We start from the raw sequence: 12816 nt of genomic DNA, 5'->3' as shown, positions 1-12816 counted from the left end.
ATATTTTTTTAAGACTGTAATTGAGGTTTTTGAAGTGCATATTATCAATTTGACTCTTTCACTCAGTTGTTAATAATTTAAAAGTAGCTTTATTTCCTTCTGGTGATCCTTAATACGCGTCCTCTTTGCATGTTCTAGATTTGGCAATGTGGGGGCAAAATGGTGGATGCACCCTGCTCTCGCGTTGGGCATATTTATCGCAAGTTTGCCCCTTTTCCAAATCCAGGGCGTGGTGATTTTGTTGGAAAGGTAGGTCAATTGATCATTATACCTTATGTATTATCATAATCAAATTATAAATAAAATTTTCTTTTTTAGGCTATTTTTCATGTTCTTGGGGTACTAACAATTTAATTAGGTCATTAAGTTCTCTGTAAGTGATTTACTAACCAGCTTTATGCCTTATAACATAGTTTTGTGTGGACAGTCTCCTTCACATTACCCTTTTACAGAAGACAGATAAACCTGACATGTTTGAAATAAGTTTCTTCCTAGTAAAGGATGGTATTTAAATGACGAAATAGGATTTAATTCCATGGTTTCTCATGCTTTTATTAGCTTCCTTATTTCATGAAGTGTAATAATTTGTGAAATAATGCCACTGGATTGAATTTTGGCAAACAAAAATTGCATTGATTTCAGAGAATGATGATTACGATCATAATAGCCACAAAAAGATACTACAGATTGTAGTGGGATGTGTATTCACATTACGAGAGTGAGCTAATCAATGCCATCTCCATTGGACCTCAAATCTTTTATGTCCCTGGAGATAATAACTTTGTCGTAGTATAGGTAATCCACCAATACCTTCTTATGACAATGAAAAATAGTAAATAACTTATCTAGTAATGCCTGATTCAAAATTCTGGTTCATCTTTTAATTTTTCAATCTGCAATGTTCATTCTTTAAATCTATGAAAATTATCTGTCCTTCTAGTCTGTCAAATTTAGGGCTTACTGTAGTTAGTAATAGATTTACAATTTTTGTATTCTATCTTCAACTTTCATTTTCTTTCAGAATTATCGTAGAGTAGCTGAAGTTTGGATGGATGAATATAAAGAATACCTGTATGATAGAAGACCTCATTATCGGAAGATTGATCCAGGTGATTTAATGGCACAGAAGGCATTGAGAGAAAATTTGAAGTGCAAGCCTTTTAAGTGGTTCATGGAAGAGATTGCGTTTGACTTGACCAAAAAGTATCCACCTGTGGAACCACCAGATTTTGCCAAGGGAGAGGTATGCCAATGTATTTTATACTCATGCTTAGAGTTATGTGTAGATATGTGTCGTAATAAATATTTTTAGCTTTAAAGGGATGGTCGGATTATTCAAGTTGAGAATTAGGGTATCTTTGCTTTGTATCTGCTTTGATGGTATCAATTCTTCGAAGTACATGAATTAACACTCTGCAATATTTTTATGCAGCTCTGAGTACTATATTGGCCTGCCATTCAGCTACAGGTTTGTTTGTATGTTTTGGTTTCTTCCTCTTATATTGTTCAGTGGGAACTGGTTGCTGTACATTTGTTAGCTCATGATAAATGTATGAGGCAATTTAATGAATTTCATTCTAACCTTATTTACTGTATTAATGCTTGTAAAAGAGGCACTTATTTTTTAAGCATTGGAGCTAAAGAAAAAATGTTTGCGGCATTTTAAAAAAATCCTATTGCGCGATGTTGCAGATGTATGCCTGGACTTTTAACAGTTATCAAAATTTCCACTGTCAATGCTGAAAGTTTACGCAGCATTTTTCAGCGAAATTGACACAATATGTATGGTGCTCTGAGATAAGTAGGTATTCACTTGTAGTCTTAACCTTAAGGCCGGATCGAATACCTCGAATCCAAATATCCACGGATAATGCCCTTCACCTTATACTTTGGATCCAAATTTGTTGAAGAAATTGCATCTGAATCCGAAATTTTAAATCAATGCTTTCGTGAATGCTATGTCCCATAAGAGGGAGTAGAAAGAGTTCCGATCCTCTCTTCACATATGCCATTGCATTGCGATGCTTGTCCTGCTCACGAGCAATTTTGTTTAAAAGCTCTGATAGGGGTATTGTGACAGAATTTCAGCCGTGGAAAATTTGAAGGTAAAATATTTACAGGTGCATAGCGTGAATCTTCCCAAGAGATTGAGCAACAATCAGGGGAATCTCAGCACCATAGGATAATAAGCATGTCAAAAGTAACCATATCGTAGATTTCACAAAACCACCCTAGGCCCTCCATTAGCCCATGCCTCTGATGTTTTTTTCCTTCCTTTCCGAGACCACACAGATCATAAATCATTATCTTTGAAGGAAAATATCAAATTACATTGGAACAATAGAAACGTGCTTTATCCTTGCCCCATCTCACTGACTGACCTTTTCGGTCTACCAGCTTCAATTCTCCCAATTTCTGGAGGCCAAATGCTAGGTGAGTCACCAACTGAGCCCGAAGATATCTCCATAGCTTTCAGCAATATGACCCGCAGTATGACCCGCACGAGGTCCAAAAAAGAATGAGACCTAACGCGATGCATATCTGATAGCATTAAAGTTTTTTAAGCTCTAATTGATTGAGACAAAGCTTTCTAGTTACATCAAGGCTATAAATGTTCAACATAGTCTAGACAGCACAATTTTGGAAGAAACAAGCATAGCATGAGTGCGGTCAAACAAGAGGAGATGGACTGGAAACTTCAGGTAACGCAAACTGTGTACATCACATTTCTGCACCTTTGCCCCTTTGCTTTGAAGGCAATGACGTCACATGCAAGATCGGACTTGTTCTTCCCTTGCTCCTTCGCTCGTAGCCTCGTTGCTTGAAAGACGGAAGGAGCGCACTCTTTCCCCTCTATCTCTCCTTCAGCGCTCTTCACTTTCAAGCATTTCCTATTTCTTCTGTCTATGTATACAGATTTTCAATTGTGATGATTTTTTGAAAAATCAGGACCTTAGCACAATGGAAATTACTCAGGAAGACAGATGTTGACAATTAACCTGGTGTTGTCCTTAAAAACTACGCGTTTCTCTAAGTTTGATATGAGATTACTATTTGGGGTGTAAATGCCGCGGGATGCCCACTCATAGCAGTAAGCTTAGCGTGCCATAGTGAAAAACCCCGCACGATCTAAGAGATCTAATGAGAAATTTGTTTAAACGCTGCTGTGTGCGGTGAATGATGATACGAATGATCATGCTGAATGACAACATGATCATTCACAGGATCATGTGATCAAAATAGAACGTGTTCTAATTTTTACTGAATGATCGTAGCGCATGACAGTTCATTTGTGAATTTTTCTGTTTTACGCAGCGAATGATTTAATTTTCATGATCATTCACCATGAATAGTGGGCTTTAGAGATGCACCCCTATATTCAACCGCAATTTCTGGGAAAAAACACTCTTCGTACCGTATTCTACTGTACAAACGTCTCTTACATGCTGAATTCTTCTCGGGTTCTCAGCCAGGTTAATTCTGTCGTATAAGCCGATGTTTTGGGAGACAACTTGTCTCTCATCTTCAAGGCCGTGTTACTCTTTGAAATTCCAATTTCACATTTTGAAATTGAGTGTGAAATTGGACTTTCAAAGAGTAACATGGCCTTGAAGATGGGAGACAAGTCATAGTATTCACCGGTAGAAATTAAAATAGTTTATTTCTCTTACATGCGTTTGTACGGTATTATGTTCAGCTCACATCAGAATAATGCCAATTGACATAATTTAGTTCCTATTCAGCATTCCTGGAGATGCCAAGTTGCATATTTTTTTAATATGCTCTCTTTATGCTTGGTTTTTAGTATAGTAACTTTTGCTCATAGTTTCATGGGAGCCACCAGGCTTGTGGAACCATAAATTGGCATTGCTGGATTGCCACCCATGGAATTTCATATAAGTTTTATTGAAATAGTAGATATGAATAGCTCTTGCTGTCTGCCTTGGCATTGAAAGGAGGAAAGAAATGGTAGGACAAAGAAAATAAATGGATGTGAAAGTGTTAGGGGAAAAATAATGGGTTGTTAGGGAAACAGTATTTTGTGAAGAGGGATATGTGAGCAAAGGATTGAAGGAAGTTCAACATGACAACCAAGCAAAAGGAAAGCAACAGTGATTCGGCAACTCAGCCAGCAGATTCACAAAGTACAGTGGAACCTCGTTAAAGCGAGTACGGGCTATAGCGACACCCCCGCTATTACGAGAGATAGCCGATGCACCGTCAATTGACCCTATAATAAGCGTGTTAAAAAATTCGTTTTTACGAGACCCTTTCGGTGTTGGCTCTCGCCATAGCGAGGGTTTCACCGCCGGAAGACTTTCATGAAGACTCCTTAACCTCTGTAATTGCTAGCGATCTGTTAGAAATGAAGTTAATGGAGTGCTCAGTCTCAAATTTATGTGGTAAACTGTCGTTCAATAAATATAATGATGACTAAACAATGCTTTGCATGATTTTTATTCAGTGCGGCGCTTATAAATTGTTTGAATAGTTAGTCGTTATTTGAGTAAGGAAATTTAGTGATGCAAAAAAACATCGCCTTTCGTCTGGATTTATGCTTACGTTTATCGGATAATGTTTATCTGTCGCCGCACCACTCCTGTTCCTGTATATCTGTTCGCAACAGGCATATTGGCTATTATTTGCTCCACCTCCGGTAAAGCGACAATTCGCTATAGCGAGTGTTTATTAGTGCACCGTGGGGTGTCGTTATATCGAGGTTTCACTGTACCTACTTAGAGTGTAGGTCAGGGAGCAAATTTGTTTTTCAGAGACTTGGTTCCAACTCTTGTATTCTTCAGGGTTCATTCTGGTCAGAGAAGTCATAGAATTATGAGGGAAATTAGGTCATGGTCTGAGGTAACTCGATAGACTTTGTGAAAAGATGAAACTCATTGTTGTCCGTATGGAGTGTTGCTGCTTTTGAGAGGCAAGGTGGATATTTTGTTGCCGTCCTAGCTGGGCAGAAAGGGGTCTCGCTGATTTTGTGCTATTTTTGCTTCTACTAGTACTGCTTGGATTTATTTCACAGTATGCCTTGCTAATTTTTTTTCTTACAATCCATTTGCCACTGATGTTGAGTGAGGGGAAATTTTAAAAACTCACACTGGAAATTGGGGAAATATAGTATGGAAAGTTGCTGTGAAAGCTGTTATGCTAGTTATTGCAAAGTCATGTGATGAGAGATTGTTGGCCTACCTTGCGTTTGAAATATAAAATCAGTAATAGTTGTGCATAGCCTAAGTTAAGGTCATAAAATCAATTGGGATGATACCAGAGTGTTATGGTGTTCTAATCAATGTTGGGATTTCTTAGTAAAAGAGGTGATTGAAATATGGTTGGAGAGGAAGGATTTCAACCGAGATACTGGTTACTCAATCTGCAGCTGTTGGTAAAATACCCTTTGTAAAAAGAATTTCAATTGTCAGAACTAAGTTTCCACTGGTCAATGGACATCCACTACATTATTTTGGGATTGACCAATCCTGCCACACCTAATGCTGATTTTCAGCTATCACTTCATACTAGTGGCAGTAGCCTTGAGAATGGATGACAATTCGGACCTGGAAACATGGCTGCCTTAATTTTAATATCTGGTGGTGAGACCGAGAGAAGTTCATGCCTATTACATATCCATGCTTTGAAAAATGTATCCAATGCTATAAGAGATATAGCAGTTTAGTAGCTACGAGTGCATCCTCATGTTTATAGTAAAGGTGATTTGCTTAGTTTTTTTTTAACCTATTATACCTTAATTTTTACAGATAAGAAATGTTGCAGCCTCTGACTTGTGTGTGGACACACGTTTGAAGAACAAAGATGAAAGGTTTGGATTGGAGCCTTGTATGAAGGACCACCCTGGTCAGAGTGGAGAACAGGTAATTGTACTGACAAGGGGAGACCACGAAACTTGCTCCACCTTTTTCAATGCCGTATTTTTTATGGCCTTCGGAATGGTGAACACATCCCTGAACTAGTAGTGGTTCCGTTGAATGGGCCTTAGTTTGGCTGTAATTAATTAATTTTCATGCGGTACTTTTCACAAGCCAAATAGTTCCATGATATCGCACGCTTCTACAGGCGGGTCAGGTGGGGTAGTGGTTAGCGTGAACGGCTAACACCCGGGGGACCAGGGTTCGAGGCTTCGAGATGGCTGTATATTTGTTGTCTTCATTTTGATCATATGCCGTCAACTTTTTCATTAATTTTAATTGCGACAAGCATAGACATGAGACTATTTTTTTATCGTCATAATGTCGTTTAGGTAATTAAGCAGTGTCATTTTCAACGCGGATAAGTGAAGGCTCCACTTTCTACTCTCCTCAAAAACATACCGAAAGATTAACGGGGGGCTAAAACAGTGGCTTTTTTCGAAGAAATGACATTTGTTGGTGGGCGCCTTGTTATTATATTGGATGGGCTACGGAAGATTTTGGGAAGCGGCGAGCACAAGACACATTTGGTGTAATTGTTGCTTTTAACCCTCTAGCGGGCGCGACTGTTATTTGTACACAACCGGGCGAATGGCGTACTTTGCCCATGTTATGTGCATATATGATAACACTCGATTTTTTAAAAAATTAATCTTTATTTGTAGAAATTAGTAAAATCTTGTACATTTATAGGTAATACAGATACAAAGGTACACAGGTGGTACACGGCCGGTCGCGCGGCGTAATTTATACGCCACGTGTGACGGGTTCCTCTTGCTGATCTAAAAAAATTAGCTTCAATACCTCGAACTTTGAAAACTCTCAACATAGACAGTCAAAGTACATTGTAGGAATACACGAAACCATTCTACCCCAGAATGTACGTACGATGTTGAAATCCTTGGTTTTCGAAGATTAACGTATTTTATACGCACCCACGCCCGGTCCATGGTCATCAACTTTTATTTCATCCAATTTGTTAATGGAAATTATATTTCGGAAGGGTTCTTTTAGCACATAGGTACTGTGTAAGTAATCTCCCTTTGGAGTAAAGTGAATTACAAGTGTTCGAGAAATATGGCATTTTATAATGGTTTTGTGTTCTTATTAATTATGTCTGTACGCATGTTGCTGATCGCCGCCAGCCTTTAATGGCCTGTGCTCTTGCAAGAGTGGTTTTCATTTTTAATGTGGAAGTTGATTAATATAAGCAATGAAAAATTAACATTTTGGCGCACACCAACCCTTGCTAGTGTAGTCGTCGTATCTCCGTGTTTGAAATGGCACTGCTTAAATTCCATAAACGCCGTTATGATGATAAAAAAATAGTCTCATGTCTATGCTTGTCGCAATTAAAATTAATGAAAAAGTTGACGGCGTATGATCAAAATGAAGACAACAAATATACAACCATCTCGAAGCCTCGAACCCTGGTCCCCCGGGTGTTAGCCGTTCACGATAACCACTACCCCACCCGACCCGCCTGTAGAAGCGTGCGATATTATGGAACTATTTGGCTTGTGAAAAGTACCGCATGAAAATTAATTAATTACAGCCAAACTAAGGCCCATTCAACGGAACCACTACTAGTTCAGGGATGTGTTCACCATTCCGAAGGCCATAAAAAATACGGCATTGAAAAAGGTGGAGCAAGTTTCGTGGTCTCCCCTTGTGATATTTGTGAGCCTGTATTTATGTTTAAAATAGTCAGTTTGTGTGTAACTTATTTTCTCCATTCAGTAAATTTTGTTTGTAATTTGTTTTGGCATACCTTGTTTTCCAATATACCATATATGAGGGCATAGTTTGATCATTCCATGTTATTTCGACGCTCAACCTGGCTCTCTCTGGCTTCTCTCAAATTTTTTACATTTAGTGGCACACTTAGGTACTTAAAAATTACCAATTTGCTGAGATTTAATACAATGAATGAGAATCTTAGGGACTATATTAGTGAAATTTGAGTGCTCTATGTATATATTCTAGGGTATAACTAAATTTGTTATTTTGGTACTATATTTAGACCTACATTTTGGAATAGAAAATATTTATTGAGCTTTAAATTAGGTATTCTTGATTTTGGCCTCGGTGCATAAATTTTCTATTCACTGAGCATTACCTTCCAACTTTGGCCTTGAACGTCTAATAACACCTCTTTCATTTCTTTTGAAAAGTATAAATATAATTGCTTTTGTAAATGGCTATCAACTCTTTAAATATTTGGAGGGCAAATTAGTGATATCATTCTGAAAAAGGTTCACAGCTTAATCATTATACCATCATATTTCATCTCCTACGATTACAAATGTGCGTATGGTTCATGAAACTCTTTTAACTTAATCAATGGAGTGGTGTATGAAAAATTTTGGTATTCTAATTAATTGACCTGATAATCATTTTGCAAATTGATAATTTTTTAAATTTATGGTGATATTGCATGGTATTCAAACATGGTAGAAGGAAAGAAAACTACAGTAGAACCTACCACTCTCAGTTATAGGATGACCTCACTTATACACCGATTTTTTTTTTCGGGTCCTGTGAATAACCCCATATGAACCCATGTATTTCCAACCTCGGTGATGAATCTTTTCACTTAGGCCAGGGGTCTCCAAACTACGGCCCGCGGTCCGGATCTGGCCCGAGGAGGGTTTTCATCCGGCCCGCACTCTCGTTTCAAGTAGCGTGCGATTCTCGCTCGTATAACTCTGTGAGACGCTGCTAGGAGCATTGCAGCGCTGTACCACACGTCAAAGTCGCCTTCAATTGCTTGTAAATAAAAAATACGCCACCGTATACTTCAGTAGACATTACAATCGAAAACTTCAGTCATCGGCAAATTTGCTATCCGGCCCGCGGGGCGATTCGGAACTTGGAATGTGGCCCTGGTGGCCTAGTAAATTGGAGACCCCTGACTTAGGCGACGACCTCGGTTATGAAACGTATTTTTCCTGTCTAATTAGATAAAATACCTCACTTATAAGACTTGTGAGAGAACTGTTCTGCGAGAAGATTTCGGTACGTGCACCAATTTTAGTCATATGAGCGGGAGTACTGTGTGCTCATTACATAGATATGCCAGTAAAGAATAATAAGATTTAATAATAAGCGATGCTGATTATTAGATATTAATTATAATTATGGTAGATGATCATTAATCCGGAATTATGAACTGAGAAATTTCTATCTCTAATGGAAGATTTTCTATAATTTTGCCAACGTTATGTTTTCCTTTGTCCTAGTGAAATAATGCCCAAATGAGCCGTTAAAAATCCTCCCATACCAAAATTTTGACTCTTAACACGTTGCGTACCGGGGTTTTGAAATCCCTAGGAACGCCGAGATTGGAAATATGTGCCTATTAGGGCATAATGCCTTTGGTTTAAACATTGTTAAAAAGCTAATGTTTAAAATATAACTTTACCCAATCGAACGTTATGATGATGCATCAATTCATTATGAATAACTAACAACAACTGAAAACGTACTAACGAATACGTATTGTAAGCTTTAAAATTGTTTTGGTTGACGCGCCTAAATGACGAGAATCTTCGTCATCCGTCCGGAACATTTGGGAAAAAAATGACGAGAATTCTCGCCATCGGTATGCAACGTGACAAGGTCATCCAAGAAAGACAATTGTATTTTTAGTGTGGACGTAAGTCGATGGTTATTCAACACGATGGTAAAAACAGCATGCATGGTCTCATTCCTTGGGCTTACCCCACATCTGCAGGACAAAGTAGGGGGAAAGTTGCGTACTTAGCACGCTGATTAAAGCTGACCCAACTTGTATCTCTGTGGGTTTAAATGAAATATGGTTGGACCTTCAATAGCTATCAGCTAAGTCGAAGGCTGTAATCCAACCATGATTTCAATGACACTGCATCATATTTAGGTTATATCTCACATTGAAAGTTGCTTTTATTCACAGTAATGAGTGGGGAATAGGTAGAGGGAGAAAGGGAAGGAAGGACAGAGAGAGGCCTTTAGTCAGCCAGTAGTGGCATAGCCCAGATGTTGTTGGTCAGGGTTAAGAAATGGCTGGGGGATTGTTAAAATAGTCCCCTGGGAAAAAAGTCAATAATTCCGAAAATGTCCATTGTGGGAAAAATGTATGCCGACTTCGAGACTGGGAGTATTAATGGTTGAGGGTGGTTGGTTTTGTCAAAGACAGGAATATCCATTAAAATTGGACCTATGTACGTACGCGACTTCTCACCGATTTCCTTAAAATTCATTCTTAATCTCCGATTAAACATCATAATTTATCATTGAATAATTTGTTCATATTCTCTCATTGAAATGGCATGAGCATTGTGCAGTGGCAGATACAGATGGGGGGCGTAGGGGGCGCACGCCCCCCCCTTGCGGGTCCGCCCATATTGCCGAACATTGCAAAACCACAATTGTAACTTTTTTATATCATAAGATGGCATTGTCTTTTACATGTTTATAATCACTTTAAATAAATTTTCATGTACTTTGCCTGTGACTTGATCATCTTTTATTATGATAAAAGTAAAGACGACTCAAGATATGTTGCGCCCCCCCCCTTGAGTTTTTTCTGTATCCGCCACTGGCATTGTGTCGCAATGAATATGATCTATTCTTACAGTTCTTAAATTAGTTGCACTAAAATATTTTATTTGATACTTTACGTCTTGTATTAACACTAAAAGGACGGCAGGGGTCATATGACCCATTTTCAGAATTCAAATTAATTTTTCTGTTATTACAATATTTTTAAAATTTTGAAACTTTTTCATTTTCTTCAATTTGGTCTAAATTTTGATAAATTAGCATAAATTTAACTATAATGCTTTGTTTAAAATTTTTATGACGGGTTATACCATAGAGTAAGTATATTCTAAAGGGCTCACGGCATAGGCGAAAATGGTGTGGAGAGTTTTAATTCTCAAAGAGCAGATAGATGGCCCTGGAGTTGCGAGCAAGAGGCAAGAGAGGCATCGTTTTTGTTGTCTCGCCTCTCCCCCTTCCTTCCCACCCTCCCTTCTTCTTAAATCTCCATCAGTCTCTCAAGCATCGCCCTAGGCTGAGAGGAGGCGATTGTCACCTCTAGCTGAAAGAAGTCTCTCTCCTCCCAGCACGCTGAATTAGGACAAAAAGCGGCAGTGTCCTATGGGAGGGATTTCTTTCTCGCTTGGCAAGCTGCGTCTTCCATGAATCCTTCCCTCTTCTCTACTGCTTGGCTTTCCCCATTACTACTGAAAACAGTTTTACAACATGTGGCTGTGAATAAGTGATGAAATGGTCTCATGCACTTCAAAGATTGCAGTCTGAAAGCCAAGCAGAAGAGAGAGGGAATTTTCAGGGGGGCCCTGGGCCCTATAAATATATATTCATAAACTAAACAAATAGGCTATCAGTTAGATAGGATCACGGAAGTATTCACTCGACCGTGGGACGAGGTGCGGCCATTAAAAATTCATAACTACCCTCGTAATCGAGATAAAGGTACAATTCTTTCTCCAAAAAAAAAGTTATAGTTAAATCCAAATTTCATAAATCATCTATGGACCTATATCGTAAGATACAAAAGTTATCAGGCAAATGATTTGTACCTTGCAAAATTTCAGATTTTTTGTCCAAAAGATATATAAACAAACATAACAACGTTGTGATGGAGTTATGGACAAATTAAAGTTTACCAGTATGGAGAAAATGTACAATAAACGTTTCCTGCAAGTTTCAACTTAACACCAAGAACAGTCTGCCGGCAAATGGATTAGGAATATAAACTCAGAAAAGTCAAGTTACTAGCAGAAATTCAAGGAAATATTTTTTGTAACAATAGGAGGGAACACTCAAAATTAAAAATTAGTTTTCGTTATTTAAAACCAAAAAGTTATGAATGAAAAACACACACGCCAAATTTTAGAGCTCAAATTCGATTTTTAACCGAGATAAGTAGCTTTGAAAGTCCGCTAGGAGCTTCGGCCACGCCCACGGCGCGAAACGTATTTCTATTGGCTGACGCCGCGTGACGTGTGAACCTCATGAATGTCGCGAGAGTCATGCTTGAAGAAGCCGTGAACACACTGCGTTCGTGGAAATAGTGGCCAAAAGTTTATCGTTATGGCGAAACACAATGTTAATTTTGTTCTGGCAGATACCAGAAGTGTACTGGCATTATTAACAGGGGCTCTGGACAATTTTTGGTCTCAAAAAGAATCATTTCATTGAAATGAAACTTCTTAAGATAAAATGTTTACACTTTTAAAGAGACCGTAATCACGGCAATTATCGTGGATGTTTTAATTTGTGGACATACCATCATAAAATCATTTACTTATTACTGGTTTTTAGTTTACGGATGTAAATTGTGAAATAAATGAACAAATGTGCTGTAGTTATAGCTGTTTTCTTGCCCTCTGAATGGGGAAATTTGGGGTTCTCTCGGTTTCTTTTAGGATTAGCATTCAAATTTCGTTGGAATAGCATTTTTTTTCAAAGCAGAGGTCTCGCTTTGGTCCACCTATGTTCCTGATAAATGTTCAAGTCAGTTTCGTACTATGAAAAATTGTAAACAATTGTCATTAAAATGAAATAGTAACTCAGAGAAGGGGATTTTTACATGAAATAATCCGTAAGTTCACTTATATTTACATCAGAGTTACACGTACAGTCACTTTCAAAGGTTTAAGGACAAAGTTTGTGGCCCCACTTCTGCTTCTCAAGGAAATTTAGTATCCTATACTCCTTTCGTAGTTATCTGCTGCACTCCGCTGACATTCCGCTTGTGATTATATACATGCACACAAAGGGACAAATTATTTTATGCTGCAAATTTATCATTCCGCTTCTATTTATCTAGGGTGTAATAATTATTTCGTGAGCATTTACTGCATACTTGCACCGG

At 38.2% G+C, this 12816-nt stretch overlaps 1 protein-coding gene across 1 annotated transcript in view; it reads left to right on the top strand.

Annotated features, from left to right (window-relative positions):
- LOC124162044 (N-acetylgalactosaminyltransferase 6-like) overlaps positions 1 to 12816 on the top strand; it is a 38596-nt gene that overhangs the window by 14829 nt on the left and 10951 nt on the right. The window contains exons 8-10 of the mRNA XM_046538376.1: positions 139 to 249; positions 1022 to 1243; positions 5766 to 5879. Coding sequence (XP_046394332.1) covers positions 139 to 249; positions 1022 to 1243; positions 5766 to 5879 — 447 coding nt within the window. The remainder of the gene's footprint in view (positions 1 to 138; positions 250 to 1021; positions 1244 to 5765; positions 5880 to 12816) is intronic.

The sequence above is a fragment of the Ischnura elegans genome, chromosome 7 (genome assembly GCF_921293095.1).
Source record: "Ischnura elegans chromosome 7, ioIscEleg1.1, whole genome shotgun sequence".
Classification (NCBI taxonomy): domain Eukaryota; kingdom Metazoa; phylum Arthropoda; class Insecta; order Odonata; family Coenagrionidae; genus Ischnura; species Ischnura elegans.
Note: the sequence above shows the minus strand (reverse complement) of the source record. Positions and strands in the feature narration are given on the sequence as shown.